Source organism: Haliotis rubra, unplaced genomic scaffold, assembly GCF_003918875.1.
Source record: "Haliotis rubra isolate DU_JTF1 unplaced genomic scaffold, ASM391887v1 Scf20, whole genome shotgun sequence".
Lineage (NCBI taxonomy): Eukaryota > Metazoa > Mollusca > Gastropoda > Lepetellida > Haliotidae > Haliotis > Haliotis rubra.
In genome coordinates, this window is record NW_025766003.1 from 3412936 (window position 1) to 3435293 (window position 22358).

The 22358-nt window shown below is 39.1% G+C and overlaps 2 protein-coding genes across 2 annotated transcripts in view; both read right to left on the reverse strand.

Moving 5' to 3' along the window:
- LOC124275611 overlaps positions 1-9180 on the reverse strand; it is an 80813-nt gene extending 71633 nt beyond the window's left edge. Inside the window, exons 1-2 of the mRNA XM_046711212.1 lie at positions 8967-9180; positions 7238-7522 (exon numbers count right to left, since the gene is read on the reverse strand). Coding sequence (XP_046567168.1) covers positions 7238-7522; positions 8967-9154 — 473 coding nt within the window. The 5' untranslated portion in view covers positions 9155-9180. The remainder of the gene's footprint in view (positions 1-7237; positions 7523-8966) is intronic.
- A 1795-nt stretch (positions 9181-10975) lies between these two features.
- On the reverse strand, positions 10976-20858 carry LOC124275612 (SUMO-activating enzyme subunit 1-like). The gene is given in 10 exon segments (XM_046711214.1): positions 10976-12072; positions 13329-13398; positions 15250-15394; positions 15916-16021; positions 17190-17295; positions 18476-18732; positions 19394-19453; positions 20127-20222; positions 20225-20255; positions 20711-20858. Coding segments are annotated over 10 exon segments (1056 nt in total). The 5' UTR covers positions 20797-20858; the 3' UTR covers positions 10976-11973.
- Positions 20859-22358: the final 1500 nt, after the last annotated feature.

Here is a 22358-nt window from a genome sequence, read left to right on the forward strand (position 1 = left end):
TATAGACAATAGTGTATGGTAACATGTACCTGGCAATATGTATATTAAATTATATTTTATGTAGCATACAGCTGTTGCACTGCAGCATCTTCTCAGTTACATGTATACTCATTGTCGTCAATTTTGCTGACAAATGACTATGTTAATGCTACTTTGCTCAAAGCAGCAAAGCTGGAAAGCTCATTTTGTTCTTGTACTAAGAAATATACTCAACTCAACAGAACTCCTCCCTTTATTATCTATAGTAACGTGAAAGAATCAGATGTTCTGTAACTTCTTTGAATGGTTTATGCTACCTTAAACAGGGTTTGTCAGCAACAAAGTACTTACAAGAAAGCTCAGAACATATACACTTATGCGCATGATGTTAATCACTGGATTGTCTGGCTCAAACTCTATTTATAAACTGCTGTTATATATCTAGAACATTGGTTATTGCAGCACTGAACATCAAACAAACAATCAACATGATAGAATTGCAATTGTGTTAAAACAAGTTTCTGCCCAGACACCAAACTATTAAGGAAATAAAGTTCACTCTACTCCAATGTGTTTTGTAATAAAGTATAGTTTTGCCCTGAACTATTATAATTAAAGCACGAGGACGGTAGTCCGAGTGCTTTGTTGTTATAATAGTTCAGGGCAAAACTATACTGTCTATTAAAACACATTGGGTAGAGCTTAACTTTACATCTTTTCTAAGATGCTAAATTTAATACTTTCTAAGGATAATTACGATTAATTTAAGGCAGAAAACAAATGGCGGTGTCGGTGACCTAAATTAAGAATCCTCGCTGGGGGCTAACTGGCTGTTCTATTGATGTGGCTGCCCCCCTACGTTAAGATGAGCGTTACCAGAAAAACAAATGATAACAGTTTGATGGCGGTTTACGTTAGGATTAAATATCTTCTCTGAATTATTTTAATTACATCTGTCATTAAGCGTAAAACCATATGGGGCAATATGAGCGTCGCATTTCTACTACCAACGTAAGTTTAGATCAGTACATCCAGATGAAGCTGAGTAGTCAGCGACATTCCACGATTGCATTGTGGGAATGTAAACATTCGCGAGCGTAACCGTGTCGCTGAAAACTTGTCAGTCGAATTGACACATTTTAACTGTAAGTAAAACATAAGCGTAATGTTTCCACCAGTGATGTTAGCTGCGTGAAGCAACTGCAAACCAAGAAACGGGATGCAACGGAGTAGTTTACTGTAGGAGGCCGTACGAGGCGATGACAACTGACATGCATCATGACGTCACTTACATTGTGACGTAATGTAAAATAATTCGATTACGAGGGGGCACACTAGAATGGCGCAGTGACGGGATAACGTCATTCAATTGTTACGTCATCAAAAAACTATACCTTTATTGTCTCATAATGTATTTATTTTTCGATTGTTCTAACCGCTAGGCATCTTAGAATTGTTAATATATGGCTTTGCAAGACCATACATCAAGTGTGATAATACCAACATCTCTCAACAATCACAGTCAAACTAGAAACCACTCACACTACAACCCCTCCTGAGTATGAAGAACACCAATAAGAACATCTATACTACCCATCAAAAGTTTAGACTCACCTAAAGCACTCACTATATGGATATATATATATGGTTACATCGAAGATGAATTTATCCACTAACTTGGGGGAACCAACTGCAAACTTTATGCAGATGAATTGTACGAGGACCATGCATCAAATTGCTAAAAAGCATGTGCAAATATCGTTCATGTGAACAGCTGTGTTTGAATGTAAAGTTTTGTTAAGAATTTGCCAATTTTTACTGATTTTCATCATTTACTGAACTGATGACAATGTTTCAACGTTACGAATTTGTTTTACAATACATCAGTTCATGTGTAAACAGTACCTTTAAGCTGAATGGAATATTTTGCAAAATCAAGCTCAGAACAGATGACTGAAGTAAGCGGCTACATTTACACTAGTGCGTCTAAACTTTTGATGGGTAGTATACTTCTGTCTCAGTTTGGACTATACACACCGCTATTTTTTAGTGGCAGCAGTAATACACAGATTAACACATGGACTGAGTGTTCCAGCCCAAACGCAATCTGAGCCTGATATATTACACTCCATATGCTACAATGAATATATGCTTCATCAGCTTGGATTTAAGCATTCAAAGTTTCTGCATTAACAGCTGGAGAGGACGTAAGTCTCAGAGACAACATCTAGGTGGTTCATTTCATGGAATCATGAGGTACGTGTAGTTTCAGTGTGCCATAAGGGGTGAGAATCTTGTGTTGATGTTACTGTGAGAGTGTATGTGGGCTATCAGATATCAAGGTGAGAATCTTGTGTTGATGTTACTGTGAGAGTGTATGTGGGCTATCAGACATCAAGGTGAGAATCTTGTGTTGATGTTACTGTGGGCTATCAGCCATCAAGTGAGAGTGTCTGTGGGCTATCAGACATCAAGGTGAGAATCTTGTGTTGATGTTACTGTGAGAGTGTCTGTGGGCTATCAGACATCAAGGTGAGAATCTTGTGTTGATGTTACTGTGAGAGTGTCTGTGGGGTGAGAATCTTGTGTTGATGTTACTGTGAGAGTGTCTGTGGGCTATCAGACATCAAGGTGAGAATCTTGTGTTGATGTTACTGTGAGAGTGTCTGTGGGCTATCAGACATCAAGGTGAGAATCTTGTGTTGATGTTACTGTGAGAGTGTCTGTGGGCTATCAGACATCAAGGTGAGAATCTTGTGTTGATGTTACTGTGAGAGTGTCTGTGGGCTATCAGACATCAAGGTGAGAATCTTGTGTTGATGTTACTGTGAGAGTGTATGTGGGCTATCAGATATCAAGGTGAGAATCTTGTGTTGATGTTACTGTGAGAGTGTCTGTGGGCTATCAGACATCAAGGTGAGAATCTTGTGTTGATGTTACTGTGAGAGTGTCTGTGGGCTATCAGACATCATCAGACAGGTGAGAATCTTGTGTTGATGTTACTGTGAGAGTGTATGTGGGCTATCAGATATCAAGGTGAGAATCTTGTGTTGATGTTACTGTGAGAGTGTATGTGGGCTATCAGATATCAAGGTGAGAATCTTGTGTTGATGTTACAGATATCAAGTGAGAATCTTGTGTTGATGTTACTGTGAGGCTATCAGATATCAAGGTGAGAATCTTGTGTTGATGTTACTGTGAGAGTGTCTGTGGATGTTACTGTGAGAGTGTATCAGATCATCATGTTACTGTGAGGTGAGAATCTTGTGTTGATGTTACTGTGAGAGAGTGTCTGTGGGCTATCAGATATCAAGGTGAGAATCTTGTGTTGATGTTACTGTGAGAGTGTCTGTGGGCTATCAGATATCAAGGTGAGAATCTTGTGTTGATGTTACTGTGAGAGTGTCTGTGGGCTATCAGCCATCATAGTGAGAATCTTGTGTAGATGTTACTGTGAGAGCGTCTGTGGGCTATCAGCCATCAGGGTGAGAATCTTGTGTTGATGTTACTGTGAGAACGTCTGTGGGCTATCAGCCATCAAGGTGAGAATCTTGTGTTGATGTTACTGTGAGAGTGTCTGTGGGCTATCAACCATCATAGTGAGAATCTTGTGTTGATGTTACTGTGAGAGTGTCTGTGGGCTATCAACCATCAGGGTGAGAATCTTGTATTGATCTTACTGCAAGAGTGTCTGTGGGCTATCAACCATCAGGGAGAGAGTCTTGTGTTGATGTTACAGGACAAGCATGCTGGGTAAACCTTATCTGACTCAGAATCCCTTAGTGGACAAGCATTGGTTACTACAGACCTATGCAAACTCTGAACCCCTTGTCCTTGAGTCACATGTGTGACAAGGATGGTACACTATAGACCTATTCTTACCAGGAGTCACATGTGTGACAATGATAGGGCGCTGTAGACCTATCCTGCCCTGAAGTCACATGTGTGACAAGGATAGGGCACTGTGGACCGATCCTGCCCTGGAGTCACATGTGTGACAAGGATAGGGCACTGTGGACCTATCCTGCCTTAAAGACATGTGTGACAAGGATAGGGCACTGTGGACCTATACTGCAGTGGACACCCATGTGTGACAAGGATAGGGCACTGTGGACCTATCCTGCCCTGGACTCCCATGTGTGACAAGGAGAGGGCACTGTGGACCTATCCTGCCCTGGAGGCACATGTGTAAAAAGGATAGAGCACTGTGGACCTATCCTGCCCTGGAGACACATGTGTGACAAGGATAGGGCACTGTGGACCTATCCTGCCCTGGAGTCACATGTCTGACAAGGATAGAGCACTGTGGACCTATCCTTCCCTGGACTCCCATGTGTGACAAGGATAGAGCACTGTGGACCTATCCTGCCCTGGACTCCCATGTGTGACAAGGATAGGGCGCTGTGGACCTATCCTGCCCTGGAGTCACATGTGTGATGGGGATGAGGTCCTGTGGACCACATACTTTGCAGCCATGTATACACATTCTTCCATGATATTGGTGCTGAATGATGTACCTGATATTGTTCCATTCTTCAGTATTTTTTGTGTTGATGATTAAATAGGGAGTCTGTGAAGTTACTGTTGTTGCCTAATTAACTTACAATAATTGAAATCAACACATTTTTGCATGTATGGAAGCATGCAGATCGATTCAGTTTACACACCAATTTTTCACTTATACCCCCACAAACTAAAACATACTGTAGTTATGTCTTAAGTATACACTATGTTTCTCAAAGTAATGGTGTTGATATCAGTGATGTTTGTAGGCAATGTCATTCCTAAATAGTTGTGTTGGGAATTGGGTGAAATCTCACAGTTGATGATGATTGTTCAATACCAACGAGCAAACATCGCAAAAAAAGTGGTTAGTGTCATATTTCAGAATTTTTCTATTCAGGTTGTTATTGCAGAAGCATAACATGATGCAACTTGCTACTTTAAAATGATGACTAATATATCATGAACATGAACTCCCTGGAGTCTTCAACAAATATTAAGTCATGACTTTTCAGTTGTGAAGTGAGTTTTCTAAGAAATAAACATGTTTTCAGCCCTGGAAACTTCGTCAAGTGTTTCAAAGACTAAAAGAGTAGTTCCAAAATCGTTTATGTTCGATTATGAGAAAATGAGATCGATTGCTTGGTTGTTTGGTCACTGCGACCGATCCTCAATTATTTCAATTAACTGGAACACCACTACTAAAAAGTAGTGTTGGGAATTGGTTGAAATCTCACAATTGATGATTGCTTCATTACCATGATTACCGACGAAATCATCGAAAAAAATTGGTTTGCGTCATTTTTCAGATTTTCCTATCCAGGTTGTTATTGCAATGTCTATAACATCATGCAACTTGATACTTTAAAGTGATGACTAATATATCATGAATATAAACTTCCTGGAGTCTTTTCAGTTAGTGAAGTGAGTTTTCTCAGAATAAAACAAATTTTCAGGCCCTGACAACTTCGAAGATATGTTCCATCGTCAAGTGTTCCAAAGACTAAAACAGCAGTTCCAAAATCGTTTGTGTTCAATTATGAGAAAATGTGATCGATTGCTTGGTCTTTTGGTCACTTCGACCAATCTTCGATTATTTCAATTAATCGGAACACCACTACTAAAAAGTAGAGTGAAAAGCAGCAGTGTTACATCTCTAACACATATATGAAATAATCAATATTCAGAATATATGAATATGACTAATAACATACACAATATAGGAAGTTGTTCTTTTTCAAAGTATCCTACTTGTTCATTAAAATTGTTCAAATTAGCTGTGATTAAAAAACTGAGGGTTAACACACCTGAACGATCAGGAAAAATCTGTTAATCCAACATAAAGGAATACAATAACCTGCAACACCTACAAGCTGTTACTTCACAAGCTGCCACAGCTGGCTGACACATCATTGCAAAAAATGCATGAATCATAGTTGAAGGGAGGTAATTCATTCCTGCAAGGAAATAACAATATTATCTCCCTTGAACAAAACCACCTTGGCTAACACCTTGAAATTAAATCTGAGAAACTCTAGTAATAGTAACTGACATTGGACAGATATTACCTGAGCACAGATACTTTGTTTTTAATTATGCAAAACATTAATATGCAAAATACTATAATCAACTGTGTCTCAACATTATTTAGAAACAGTGGCCACAGTGGCTTTCACATTGTTAGATTTTCATCACTAAAACATTTTCTATTTTTGCTTGGATTTCTGTTTAATGACACACTCATCAAAAATCTGGATATTCAATGGCAGTCTGTATGATCTTGAACAAGGTAGTACAGTGACTGACATTTTGAGAATCAATCGGTGCAGCTGCGATACAATGACTTGCATCAACCAAGTCAATCTGACCATCCATTACTTTTAGTAGCCTCTATAATGAGTGAGTGAGTTTAGTTTTATGCCAGACTCAGCAATATTCCAGCAATATGGCGGCTGTCTGTAAATAGATTGAGTCTAGACCAGACAATCCAGTGATCAACAGCATGAGCATCAATCTACCCATTTTGGATACCCATGTGTCCATCAAGTCAGCAAGCCTGACCACCCGATCCCGTTAGTCACCACTTACAACAAACATGAATTGCTGAATACCAGTTCTGTCCTGGAACTTCATGGGTGACAAAACCTGACATCTTATTAACAGGTCAGGCATGATTACATAAACATGTGTTATTTCAATATAAACTAGACCGGGTTAGTGAGTTTAATGATGACTGTGACACCTGGTAATATCCAGCTTAACAAGGGCGACCTGTAAATAATTGATGAGACAAGGAAACTATCCATTCTGTCAAGGTCCAAGGATATGCAGCTATCAACCAGTTCACAGAATGACCATCCATTCCAATTAGGTGGCCATTAAGACCAAAACTGAACATAGGCATAATTTCTCATTTTGTCCTATCACATTAATACATAACTACCTTTTTTCGCTTGTCTCACGTTGTTCTAAATATTGCACAATTAATAATACTTCATTGCCACCCTTACTCCTTGGAACGAGAAACTATAAGGACAAAAACACAACAGTTAATTCCCTTAGGCTGCTACATAACCATTATAGATGGAATGAAAACTTGGATTATGACTTGGAAAACAATGTTTGTACTCACATGTCTTATGCTGACTATTCTGGAACACACATATGGACCTATTCTGAAGTACATAGGGGCCAATTTTCCCTTTTATCCCCCATTTGGCCATATTACATGAAAACAAATTAAAAGATCACTTACACCATTTCTTCTGTAACTTGGCTTCTTGGTGGACCATTGTGGTTGTGCTTCATTACCATGGAGTCCATTGCTTCATCAGCCTGGCTCCAAGCTCGACCATTTTGCTTGGGTTGCTCTCTGGCAGGGTCCATCTCTGACACAAGGATGTCTGTTTTATTTGCCCTTGGTAACCTATCTCTTAGTTCACTGTTAACATCAGAACTTCTATACATATCAACCAGCTGACCCTTCAGTTTTTCTTCAACAGCAAGTCGTAAAGATCTTTCCTCTTCAATGATTTTCTCTCTGCAAACAAATTCATCATCATAATTAGTCAATTATCATCTTGAATGAAAATCTCAAACAAGGATGGGTATAATGTATCCATTTAACTCATGGATAAATATTTCAATACATAATAAAACCACCTTTCTATCATAATAATAAATGCAATAACTGTATTGTTGAAGCGGTGGTAAGAGTTCCGCCCGTAACCCCCACTTGAAATGTATTCTATTTATTAGGATTATTTCGAGGGTTTAGGGTAAGATTTGGGGTTAGATGTTAGGGTTTAAGGTTAGGTATAGGCTGTTTATAAAAAACATAGGCGGATATTCTCAGGCATATAATGATTAGAAATAAATACGTGGGTTACGGGCGGAAATCTTTCCCTATCATTCTTGGTGCTTATATTGATTATTCAACATGTCAAGTGTCAACATCAAAGCATACGAAAATAAATGTTGCACAAAGATAATTCTTGTGACCTCAATCTGCATATCAGCTGAAACACCCTAACAACATGAATTGATCCAGCATCTCACAGTGATATGTTCACCACATGCATCAAGTTTTGTATCAGTGGCACCTCAAACAGCATGTCCAACCTTCCTTTTTATTTTGGCACAGGTGAGGCTGGTTGTGTTTGGACCTTGGGCTTGGCTTCTTGCCAGGGTGGAATTTCTTTATTACCAGTGTATGAAATAAGGCCCGTCCGACCGCCCGAAACGGTCTAGATTTCTGACGGACGGTCTAAATTTCCAGCTAGCCAGCCTGATGGTCTGGTAACAGTTTTAGAAGTAGTTCTGATGTTCAATTCAGTGTATGAAATAAGCCAAAAATCCAGCCAGACATCAGGGCTGGTAACTTCAAAATGTAACTAAATGTAACTTCAAAATGTTACAAGCCCAAAATGGATTTAAACAGACCAAATAAGGTGAATTTACTCAGATGTATGGAATTGTGTATTTCAAAAGTTTTAGATGTTTCATACATCTGAGTAAATTCCCCATATTTGGTCTGGTTAAATCCATTTTGGGCTGGTAACTTTTTGAAGTTACCAGCCCTGATGTCTGGCTGGATTTTTGGCTTATTTCATACACTGTTATTACTACAAAAGATTTCTGAATAAATCATGTTGACATCTTTCTTCATGAAATTATAAACAGCGGTGGGGATTGGATTCCTTGAAACGAATTTCCAATGTTCGATTTGGCCAAGTCTAGTTCTTGATTAAGTGCTTTTAACCTGCTCTGTTTTCAACTTTTGAGCAAGTTATAAAGTATAGGGCTACACGACTATGACACGCGTACATATACAGATCGATTTTCAAAATCAATAAGGTGTAAATGTATCAGTGGTGTTCGTAAATGTTCAGTTTCATGAGCAGCAGTAAATTGTCATGTGTCGTACGCACAAATTGTTTTCTGTCATAAATCTGAAGAAAAAAACGACTGCCACTGTCACAAACCGTTCTTCGATATCCTCCTTCAGTTTTCCAACAGATGTCACGGTTTTCTCTGTTGCTCTTCGAATTTGACTGATTAATTTTTTGTCGGTGTCAGGTAACTCATGGAACTGTTTTTCCGGTGTCCTGTCCAACCGGCGGTGGTACCCGATCACTTCGGCTGCTCCAGGTATGGAAGGCCGAGCAGCCATATTGGAGCACCTGTAAACAAAGGTGCATCATGGGATCTAACCGTCTATAGTTATCTCCCTTTATTGATGACCCATTAATGTCCGTAACATTTTTCGAATTCATTCACCTTTATATATTCTCTCTGGCTATGCTATTTCAAACGAAATATTCAAAATTGTTCTTAGAGTACGAATAATAATCATTACTTTTTAATAAACAGAAATTTTGATGGAGCATTTCATAAATTGCAAACAATGACAGCAAGTGGTACTTATAATGCAACGACACTTTTTGACTGGCTAACAGGGTGCCAAATGCAGAATCGTGTTTCTCTTTCCTTTTTTTCCGTTCATGCATGTATATTTGTAACCTATATCTAACTAATTTTCATAGGTATGTTTGGCAGATACCTACCTAATGCAGCATATACATCTTGCGTTGTTTTGTTTTTCAATTTCATAACTTTATGTCGACACATGCCTGATACTTTGCCAAGGCGTCTTTCGTTTTCACTCACTCACTCGGTATGTACCGTGCATGCTATATTTCGTTTGGTGTAACTGATAGAAGCGTCCATAAAAGTTACGTGACGTTGATATTATGAGCGCTTGAAATATATTTGTGTACATTACCCTTCAGACACAGTGCTCGATTCTTGTTCTAGGACTTTCACCTATGTCAAACGTTGAACCAAAATGTTCAGTCACAAACCACAAACGGATTGCAGGGGATGCTGATGATTGTTTCAGTACAAATATTATTCTTCAGTTCATTTCTCAGAATTGGGGTCACATGACCTTAGAATGCAGGAGTTTGAACCACAACCATGAAGAATTTGGCTGTTGCTTTACATCAATACCACCAAAATACCATTTTACTAATAATTATAATGCTGAGAAGAGATATTTTCCTTTCAATATTTTCATTCCTTGCTGTGTCGTTATAAATCGGAAGAATAACATCAATTGTCAAATTTCTTAGTAAATATTTAATATTCTCTGCAGGGGAAATACTGAATTTTTGTAAAAATATGACATTGAGAGTGTGAGTTTAGTTTTACCCCGCTTTTAGCAATATTCCAGCAATATCATGACAGGGGACTCCAGAAATGGGCTGCACACATTGTACATATAGCTTTAAGAGATATGTTGAATGTCTACAAGAATCTCCTCTACAACACCAGTTCAGATTGCAGTCTCTTCTTACAGGAAATAATTTGATCTTCAGTAACTCATGTTTAATGTAAAAGGCAACTAATGGGATTGGGTTGTCAGGCTTGCTGACTTGGTTGACACGTCATCGTATCTCAATTGCGTAGATCGATGCTCATGCTGTTGATCACTGGATTGCCTGGTCCAGACTCGAATATTTACAGACCGCCGCCAATTAGCTGGGATATTGCTGTGTGCGGGGTATAACTAAACTCCCTCACTCACTTACAGGAGATGAGTCACGATATGTCTGAAATATTGCCAAAGTGACTATAAATTTTAACTCACTCACTCACTCTTATACAGGAGATGATGAGATCCACCTACATTGTACTCTACACATGATACCCAACTGAGGATTAATCTGTAGGGTTGTGAAGACTGTGTATGGAAACAATTCTGCTGATTCATCAATAACTTTGTTTGTTCAAATCCCCACTCACCAACATCCCAGTGATCAGTATTGTGAGTGGCAATCAAGGTTGTCAGTTAACGATGACTCTAAATCAACCAAGTCACTCTGTTTAATCCCCCACTCCACTTGGGTGCCTCTTACAACAAGCACAGGTTGTTGGGGATCGATTCGAACACAGAATCACCACAGGTAACATCAAAAACACAACAATAACACAAATATATTGCATTTATTACAAAAATAGTCACAAGCAGGTGACCATACCCAAACTGACAATACTCTGATGAAAATGTTTACATGTGTGCTTGATCTCCGTCGGCTCAACCTTGTAGAAGTCAGTAACTACATCGAACTGAGATAAAAACTTTTCAAAGGTCAAACAATTCTAGTTTTCTAGATACTTTAAGAAAGTTTTCACACAGTGATTGTAGTAACCAGAAAAATGGCCAAGCCTGACAATACTTGGTACCCCTTTTATCAGTTGAAATTGCTGCCTTGGATACAACCGTACATTGACCAAATTTAAGTGCCACTTGTGTGACCGTTATCATTCGAAGAAAGATATAAGAAAGATGTGGTTTCGAAGATCATGTGATTCTTTGACAAACGTTAGTTCACCTGTGATGAGGAATGCTACAGATCAATCCAAAGAGACAAAATGCTAATGAACAGTGATATATGACTCACCTGGCATAAGATCGTCCCAGGTGAGCGTAAATGCTTTTTTTGTTGGCAGTGGACAATAGAGTTAACACTAGTTTTGATTCAAAATCGGGAAAAAAGTTCATTCAATTGAGAAAAAAAGCATCTGGACAGAAACATCCCTCACTGTTTCAACCCGAACACTTATAAATCATGTTTTTTTAATCTATAACACTTGGTCCAGAACACTGGCTACCTCTTCAAACTCCAACTCACCTGATACTAAATCATTATGGAAAATAAAGATGATCTAAATTTAGTTGTACGACAAAATAATGGCATAGGTGTGCAACCTGTTTCATTTTAAGTGAATGAACGTTCCTAAATTCAGTCATATATATTTTTGTTGTTGGCAAAAAAGAGTGTTAGCAGTGTCCGAGAACAAAGATTAGCTTTCCAACATGCCTTTTATGTTTAGCATCAGTTGTCAGTGTTGAGGCTTGCATTGAATCTCAGTGTATGTTAACAATAACATAGAGGCTGCTGTAAACAGTCACAAAGAGTCACGATGTCAGTGCTGGCTGCTGCCGATGTTGTCCACCATGCCATTGCCGTCAATGCCGTTGTAGAAAAAGAAGTTGTTGTGGGGCTGGTCCTTCTGGGAGACCGCCTACAAATATACAGTGAGTGAGTTAGTGAGGTGTTACATCAACATTACAGATGTAATGTGTTATATTTGGGATTACATACTTTTAAGGGTGGTTCCTATCTGGGATTATCACTCTAAGTCAGCTATCTATCCTACTGAGCCACTGAGGATTCTGTACTTTACTTTATATCAATATGTAATCCCAAATGTAGCACATTATATCTGACCACTTCTAAAGTGCACCCTATATTCATAACATTACGGCAAATCAAGGAAATTGTGTTTCTCTGTTTCGGAATGCTGATAGCCTAAGTAAACTTTGGCTCAGGATTATTCGTTACACTGCTATATTGAGTCTAACAAACCCTAGTAGAAGGTAACCTTTGAGCGACCAATGACTGTCCAATCAAATGCAAGACGGCCGAACAGATTTAACCAATCAGACAACGGCTACTATTTAGAGTTCAGTGGAACTTCGCTGACACTGATCTCTCAACAAACAATAATCCACATGAAACACAGATATTTGACCTGAACTATACTGGTGGTATACACTTAAAGGTTTCTGATGGTATGGTTACTATTAGCTTATATTTCCACAAGATGACATCCTGGAATATTGATGAAACGCTATTTTCAGCAACTGTTTACTCACTGTTGCGAATAATGGTGTCCTCCATGTGATCGTGAGGAAAATAGCTTTCGGGAATCGTTCGAGTACAAACGTTTTTGAGTTAAAAGTTCAAATGGTATGTGCGAATGTTAACTTTTGCGATTTGGTAAGCTGTGTTCTGCTTGGTCAATTCAAAAGGTTAGCTGATGCGACCTTCTACTAGGGTTTGTTAGACTCAGTATAGCAGTGTAACGAATAATACGGAGTCTTGGTGAATGCCACACTCAGCAATTGCACGCTATGTGACGGCAGTCTGTAACAGACCTGGGCCTTGATTTTCGAAGGTCTCTTGCGTTAAGATAGGTGTAAGTTAATGTTTATGTATGGCACTTACGACCATCTTCGTGCTAAATGAGCTTCGAAAATCTAGGCCCTGTATCAAATCTGTGATTGAAATTGTGAACAACAACCCTTGCCATTGAGGTAGACACAATATCAACCAAGTAATAATCCATTTAGTTGCCTTATACTTGCTGGAGAGCCATTCTAACCTGGAATCTCTACAGAGTAAAGCAAGATGAAAAGAGAGTGATCAGGCGTCAAAGCAATTATCCAATTGGGTGAGAACTGAACAGAACTGAAAAATATGACTGATGTCACTCACCTTAATGATTTCCTGTCCCAGTACACCCCCTACGACAGCACACACCGGACTCAGCTCAGCAAAACAGAAACTGCAGCAGAAAGGCTCATCTTAGTGTCATCAAATGGCCAACTGATTTACCACAATGTCAACGAGTGGCTCGTATCTCCAAGTAGGTTCTCATCACATAAACAGAAGTAGTGGGGTAGCCTAGTAGTTAAAGCGTTCTCAGAGCTCTAGATAAGATTTAGCTCATGTGGGTACTGTACCCACTGTATTTTTTTGGAGTGGGTATTATGAACGTTGAGAGGGTATGTCATTTTCCGTTACCCACTGCTTTCAAATATGTGTGTATTTCAGTCATTTTACTCACCTAAGTATTATGTCACTGAGTAAGTTTACTAAGAAGGTATGTTCTGCCTTATGTCATACCTAATCAAAACCAACTTAAATATAATGGAAATGATTTCATAAAAAATCACTCATCCTATACTGACAGTACAACACTTGTCCTATACTAACAGTACAACTTGATAGCAATCGATGTCTTTTTCATTACGCAAGCGATTTTTATAAATATATTCAGTACGCATTTGTTTTAAACTTTTTGCGTATCTAACATTTAAAATGCGTAATTGGTACGCAACAATTATTTTTCAATGCGTAATTGGAAATTTTATAAGCGTATTTACCCGGATACGCAGCTTATCTGGGCCTCTGGCGTTCTCTTGTCACCAAAGTGACATTGCTGGAATATTGCTAGAAACAGTGTCAAACCATACTAGCTCACTCATCACATAAACAGAAGTGGTGGAGTAGCCTAGTAGTTAAAGCTTTCTCTTGTCAGACCAAAGTGACATTGCTGGAATATTGCTAGAAACAGTGTCAAACCATACTAACTCACTCATCACATAAATATTGAATCCAAGTTGGGAAGTCACACACAACACACTAAACCTCTAAGCTACCAACAGCACTTTGCACAAGTGATTTACAACGAAGACATGTTAACGCTTGGATAGAGTGTAACTTGATGGACCCTATCATTATACAATGTTTTTGTGATTAAATTGTTTACTGTGATGTATGCAAGCTACTGCTCTCAGTATTTTAATGGACAACTGTCAAGGCATGAAGGCAGCAATGTTTTCCTTCAAGTGACAAAATACATCATAACAAACCCTTTACAGTGTCTCTCACAATGAATATGTATATATAATGTGCCTTATTCACACCAAAAAACAAAACATGCCACATTATTACTCTGGTTAATGGAGCAGTGGGCACTCAAGTTTCATTATGAGATCCAGGGAGATACAACCAAAGTTACTTGTTAGGCACTACCAGGTACCCATTCACTGCAGTAGTGTGAGTGAGCATGGTTTTACGCCGCTTTTAGCAATATTCCAGCAATATTACAGTGGGGAACACCAGAAATGGGCTTCACACATTGTACCCATGTGGGGAATGGAACCCGGGTCTTTGGCGTGACAAATGAACGCTTTAACCACTAGGCTACCCCACTGCCCTTCACTGCAATAAGAACAGAGAGTGTTGTCTAAGGTGATACCATCATGTTTCAGTGTGTACATAAATTCAGGAGTCAACATGGCTACTTCTCATAACGACCTGATTTGTGACCCATGTGCAGTACATATAAGCCCTACTGTATCAATCTGTGTGAACATGGAGCTGTTAAGGTCCAGAATGTGCCATGGATCCAATGATTAGTACAGAACGTCAGTTATTAACATGACATCATACAAATACAGTTTGCCTTACAAATCTGCCCAGAATGACAGAACCAATCATTTTAGTCCCTCCATGGTCTGATGTGGAATCTTATGAATACTGTCAGTATTCATTAAAACAACATGCTCATACTGATTAATAGTGATGTTCAATAAAATCACTGTAGTTTGACCTCCAAGCAAAGTCCTACCTTGCAAAGTCCTCTGGCACTACTTTCTTGTCCACCTTGAGTCTCTCCAGAGTTGTCTCCCTTATTCCATTCAGGTCTGTCACATCTTCAGCTTTTGATTTAATTAGAGGTCTCCGCTTGTGTTTGCCATAGAAGTCTAGAAGCACTGAAAACATCCAAAATCAGGTAACAGTCACAATATTATCTGAACAAAACTGGATTTAAATAGCATTATTTTACCACATTTCAAACACAAATGCATTAAAGAAATATATACTGCTTAAAACTTGTGTAACATACGTACATGTATCACTAAAACAGGTGAAGGACTCCCGGATTCTTTCATATTACTGAAGTTAATCTGTCATGAAATTACAGATTAACTATTGACTGACTGACTGAGTTTGGTATTACGCCGCTTTAAGCAATATCCCAGCAACATCACGGCGGGGACACCAGAAATGGGCTTTACACATTGTACCCATGTGGGGATTCGAACCCGGGTCTTCGGCGTGACGAGCCAACACTTTAACCACTAGGCTACCCCACTGCCCCGATTAACTATTGTAATATGACATCATAATACATGTAGCATAAATGCATTCTGACAGTACTTCAGAGTGAGAACATTCTCCCAGTTTGCACGCATACTTATTGCAATATCAGCAGTTTTCATCCAGGCCTTACCTTCCATGATGAAGTATGTGTTAGGGGTTCTTCTCAGCTTCTTTTTCATATCATCTAAGCTCCAGTCAACACTGAGAGCATTTTCCAGGCGCTTGAATGTCATGCACTGAAAAGCAACAAACAAATCCCTACTTACATATTGAACAAGAGATTAATTACTGAAATATTGTAAAAATATTACCATAATTAGCCCAATCATTTACAATTTACACATACAGTAAAATAGATTACTGAACCAACACGTCAGCAAGATAGCGGAATATTCCAGTATTACACTTGAAACAGACAACAAGATGGCTATGGTTCAATGTTGTGTTTCTCTTGAACTCAAACATACAACTGACATAGACAAAGTCAAGTATCCTTGACATAACAACCCATACACATAATCCCATTCAAATAATTCTTCACTCACCAACGTCCTTTAAATGATTCAAAACAAGAATAATCTCGGTTTGAGTTACTTCCTGAATAGCCAAGCATTAAGAGTTACCCCACTGACATAAGTTGCTCAGCAGTGTTGAAACCACATGGTCCACAGGTATGTCTAACTATGTCGGAGCAGCCAAACACAGTCAACCCCGTGGTTGACAGCATGAGCAAATATTCACACCATCACACTCAATTAGCACTGTCACACATTGTAAACACACACTCAGCAATTGATAGTTTTTCTGACACATCAGGGATGACAGTCCAGTCATTTTTTAAGATTGGGGATGGTTGGCAGTATGTCATCAAAGAGAATCATGTGATGCATGCAGGATACAAAACGACCTTCCGTGTAATACCATTTTTATTGAATGAGTTAATGATTTTCACGAATTGAATTAAAAATGGTATTTCATTGAAGCGAGTTTAGTATTCTGTTTATTACTCTCTAACATAAATTGATAAAAACTGTCTAGAGTGTGATGACTTTCACCTTTCCCGGAGTCAAGCAAGGTCTAATACCATTGTGACAGGTATTAGCATTGTGACGTTATCACTGTAAACCATTATGACGTCATACATCTAGCGGTATTACACTAGTGTACTATTGCCGTAAAAATCTTACATTGCAGTGTCTTCCACAGGCGAGTAATAAATACATATATGACAGGCTCAACAGGGGAGTCATAATAAATATTATACATGTTTGAGCGGGCCATCCAAAAAATTGATAAACAATAGGGGAGGTTAATTATTTCAAGAACATTAGTACACAAACAAACTGAGCATGTGAGACCTCTGACATGTATTCTCTAGGACATGACAAAAGGACATTTCTTTACCTTTTTCACAACAACAGTTTCCGGTTCCTCAGTCTTTGCTTTCTTGGGTGATGGTTCATCAGTCTCCTCATCTTCAGCTGGTTTGGCCTTTGTGTTGGGAACCTCCCTACAGAGAGTCATATGTACATCGTTAATATGTGAAGTTACCCAGCAAACAATCAGTTACCCAGCAAACAACCAGCAGCCCACCAGAGAATAACATGACACCTCCACAAACAATGCTATGTTTGGTTGTTCACCATACCATGCACCAATATTCTAGCTATGGCAGCCAAGTCTCACCACCTGATCTACTGGGTTGCCTCGGGTGGATGTTAAGACCAGATGGGTTGCAGCTGACCAACTGAAGTGGCCAGATTGGAAAGAGTGAGTGAGTGAGTTTGGTTTTACGCTGCTTTTAGTAATATTCCAGCAATATCCTGGCGGGGAACACCAGAAATGGGCTTCACACATTGTACCCATGTGGGGAATCGAACCCGGGTCTTTGGCATGACAGGCAAACACTTTAACCACTGGGATACCCTACCGCCCCAGACTGGAAACAGGCTCCTTGTCATGACATAATAATGATAAATTCTAAGGATTAAAGGGATCCCTAGATTCAAGTCAGTTGAGCAGCAAGTATCAAGGATCACAGGATACCTTTATTTACACTTCCATACCTTTTACAAATAACACAACTGTACACTTCATTAATCCTTAAACTTATTTTTCACGTCTGGGAAACCCCCAAAATTATTCCTTAAAGCATCTGGGACTAACAAAAAAGTGATCAAAGAAAATCTCACGTAAGTTTCCCATGTACTTATACATAATATTACTGCTGATGAATAAGAATAAACTCCAAACAGCTGTGTCCCTCACATTACAGAAGTTGTCACTGATAATCTTTCACCCTTTATGTGTATCACTATTAATGCCATTCAAAGATCTCCAGACAAGGATGTAAATCTTTAAATTGCCACCAAAGTAGCAATCTTTCTGCTGACTTTATCCCCATCTGAGCATACTTTTAGACATGAAAGACAACCCATGTTACATCTAGAGCTTACTGTAGTGCATCATGAATCATAGTCAATACTTATAGAGCTTGTATAAGCTGTCAGTATGTTGCTCATTAACCCTGAAAACACTAACATCGTTAAGTTAGTCAGTACATCACTACATGTACAGATGCTGTATTCACAGTCTGGGGACAGAGAGAGAATCCCAACCTGTGTTGATGGTGATGTGTGTCCTCAACCACTGCAGTAAAACACAACATGTCTGTACAACCAACAACTCACTCTGCGTATTCATGTTCTCCTAGATCGCTGAACATGTAACCATAGTAACCAAAGACATCTCCACTGAAGAACTGAATACTGTTTTCGGCACAAAACTTGTTGATTCTGCACTGAGTGGCTGCTGGACAGCAGGTGACACAGACAACGTCAAAGTTGGTGAAGAAGGCGTCGTCTTTGCCATCAACATCCCCAGAGTCAGCTGTTACTTGGACCATCGGGTTGAGCAGCTGGACTCGGTGAAGGGAGGATTCAGCACGCTGGGGAAATGGAATTGAACGATAAATGCTGGTTACTCAATATGATTACTTGTAAATATGATCATTGACCAACGATGACAATCTATGAATTAAAGAAGAAATACTGGAGAACATGGAAACCTCTACCATTTCCATGTTGTTTGAGATCATTTCATATTTTGAAAGAAAAACGTTTTGTCTAAACTCCTTAAAAAATAAAAAACTCTCGATTTCAGTAGTCATCCATATAGTACCTACAGCCACAGGACTTCAGACTGGCCTGCTTGTCCAAGGATACTTATTTGTGCCTTTGACAGGTGATAACCCACTTTGGGTAGTCCTTACTCAACAGCAGTATTTAAGGCCATAGTCATAATTCTGAACCAGTTATCTAGGATTCAAGTTGCAACAAACTGGAACTGAATAAAGGAAAACAGAAAATGTCAACATCAGTATCATTCAAGCACCATTCAAGCACCATACTGAGGACTAGTAAAATATGGTTTACACCGGTCCTCAGGGTCTTCATCCACAAAGCGTTAGATATGTTATGAGCGATCATAATTATATAGTTCAACATAAGCTTACTAATGATGTGCTGCAAAAGCTTTGAATTAGTTTAAAAAATATCATTCCAAGGCTGACCAGTGGTATCCCGTCCCCATAGTCCTGTCTAACTTACATTTTTGCCTAAATCAGCTTTCGACACAAGGAAGTGAGATGTGCAGTCTTCATCGTCAACCTGTAATCAGAATGGCTTACGGAATCATTCATACATCTGATTATTTTCAATCTTACTCCAATGTCTAAATCCACCCATGTTCTTGATGAATGATTTGGTATTTCAAGATATCACGGTATACATCATATTAACAAACACAATACACAAAGTTGCATCTTTATTCATAGGTCAGGTCTAAATTATGGTCAGAACGCTGTTTTCATTAACAGTACTCGCCAGTGTCACTGTGATGTGAAATATGTGGATATTTTTCGCATATTTGACCGAAGATGCTTCTTTTGATAATCAAACAATATTTTGTTAACTATTATATATGACCTATATCAATAGATAGCCCTGAGATCGGGAAAGGCAGGGGTCATGGGCCATTTTGCACATTACAATAAAAAATGGCCCATTAAAATTTTGAAGTTTACTATTGATACAAGGGCAGAGGCCCATTCTGAATTCAGAAAATGGCTAATAAACCTGAAAATGTCCCATTGTCAAGGTTCTCTATCCCAATCCCTGATAGCTCCACTATTTACTAGTGTTTTACTAAATTTTCGTCCTTAATTGGAATGTAAATTAGCAAGATATGTATTAATTAAGAAAGAAATCTATGTTCACATGATCAACATGATTAACATCAGAAAAGCTGCTCATTATGAAGAAACGGAAATACTGTCCTCACCAGTGAACTGTCAAGCAGAGTGATAGATTTGATTCCAGCGAGGACAATATTCTTGGCCACCTCTGCTCCAAGGCCCTTCACTCCAACCAAAAGCACACTGGCATCTTATTTACACGTGCTGCACGAAGTCTGGAAGGCATATTGACTTCATCAATCAAATAAATAAACAGCTAATGGCATCTTATTTGTCTATTAAGTCTTTATGGCCTACGACCTTCCTGACTGCACACTAAATTTCTCCATTTCCTTTTCCGTTTGCATTAGTTTTCACATGTTTCAGAGTTACCGGTTGAAACTAAACTTCAGATGAGTACAGATAAACATGACACTCATTGACAGACGAAGGCCTTGAAAGCTTCTTATGTAGATCTACTTTTTAAAGATAATTTCAGTAGATCTACATCTGTTTGTTCATAAATAGGACACGTGTTCAGGTTAAACAGTACATGGAAAAAATCACGTTCTTTAAAACTCGTCATCTTAAACCGATCGTGATTTGAACAATAACAAGAACACCAGCTGACAATGACAACTGACAACTGCTCGCATCACAACAATGTCAAATGGCCATTTCTTCCACCCACCTTCTCTGGGCATCAAGACCCCACAGACGAATCTGTCTGTCGTAAAGTGCAGCCTCATCTTCTGTTATGTTTTCCTCCCGACCCATGCTTTTCCCGCAAGTGCAATAACAGAACACAAATCTGCCGGTAGAAGCTACATTGGAGTTTTGTAACGGAACATTCGATTGGTTAGATTTATCAACGTTAAAATCCGGACGATTAACTATTAGCCACAGATTTGGCATCATCGATTTCCGTCAGATTTCCAAGCAGAGACGAAAAAGTAAACCCGTGAAAATCCGGATTAGAAGTGATCTTCATTAACCCATGCTTGTCGTAAGAGGCGACTAGCGGGATCGGGTGGTCAGACTTACTGACTTGGTTGACACATGTCATCGTATCCAAATTGCGTAGATCGATGCTCATGCTGTTGATCACTGGATTGCCTGGTTCCGACTCGATTATTTACAGACCGCCGCCATATAGCTGGAATATTGCAGAGTGTGGCGTAAAACTAAACTCACTCACTCGAAAAAGTAAATGAATACTGAGTGAGTGAATGAGAGAACGTCACTTTGAAGACTAGGAAATCATTATTTAGGGACGGCTATTACATCGGGGATGAGGAAGGGGAATGAATCTGAATGAATTACATCTTTTCAAATGTAAAACTGTACAATAAACCGAAAATTGAGAAGACAAAGGAGTTTTATTCACATTCAAGTCGCTCACATACGTTGAACACCTAGTAGAACAGCCAGATAATCAACAATTAAGCGTGTGTAGTGAAATTTCGATTTCACACGTGCAACTCACACACCTGGCTGTTCCACCAGCAAGTGGTCCCCCCTCGTAAAACATAGCGATAAGACAACAAAATAATGATCGTTTGTTTTAAAAAAATGTATTCGGCAAAATTTGGTTTTGTTGCAATTATTAAATTTTGTGTTAGTAAGCAATTCATCGGTCTAAAATGAAATCAAACGGGCTGTTCAAAAAGGTCCAGACTGACATATACTCATGCCAATAATGGTTTTAGAAAATCAATGACCCCCCCACCCCCCGTTATTTTTAAGCATAATTGTTTAATATTTCATGTACAAAATTGCTGACCCCTCTACATCCCCAGAACAAAATGGATATGACCCCCACCTTAAACATGATCATCTTCTCACACACACGCACGCACGCACACACCATAAATTATGAACGGTCCCTAATCGGAAAAGAATGAAGAGCTGCTCATAATCATTCACGTACTGGGTTGCAGTTTATTTTTATGATGCTTTTTTTAAAAAACAACTCCCAGGTTGAGAGGCATTCTAGAAGTTGTAAGCAATAGGAAACCGCCTCCGTGGTGTAGTGGTTAGAGCGTCCGCCCAAAGTGAGGAAGGTCGCGGGTTCGATCCCCGACCGCGTCATACCAAAAGACGTTAAAATATGGTACTTGTTGGTCCCTGTCTGGCGCTCGGCATTAATGGGTACAACAAGGACTGGTCGGCTCGGAGTCAGTATAATGTGTCTGAGTGGGGTATTCATGCTTCACTGCGGCATGGTATCTCAGTGGGCTAGCACTATAAAACCAGCATAAGTCTGGGCTAGTACAAGCAGCCCCACATACACATACACACGCATGCACGTCGTCATATGAGCGAAATATTCTCAAGCA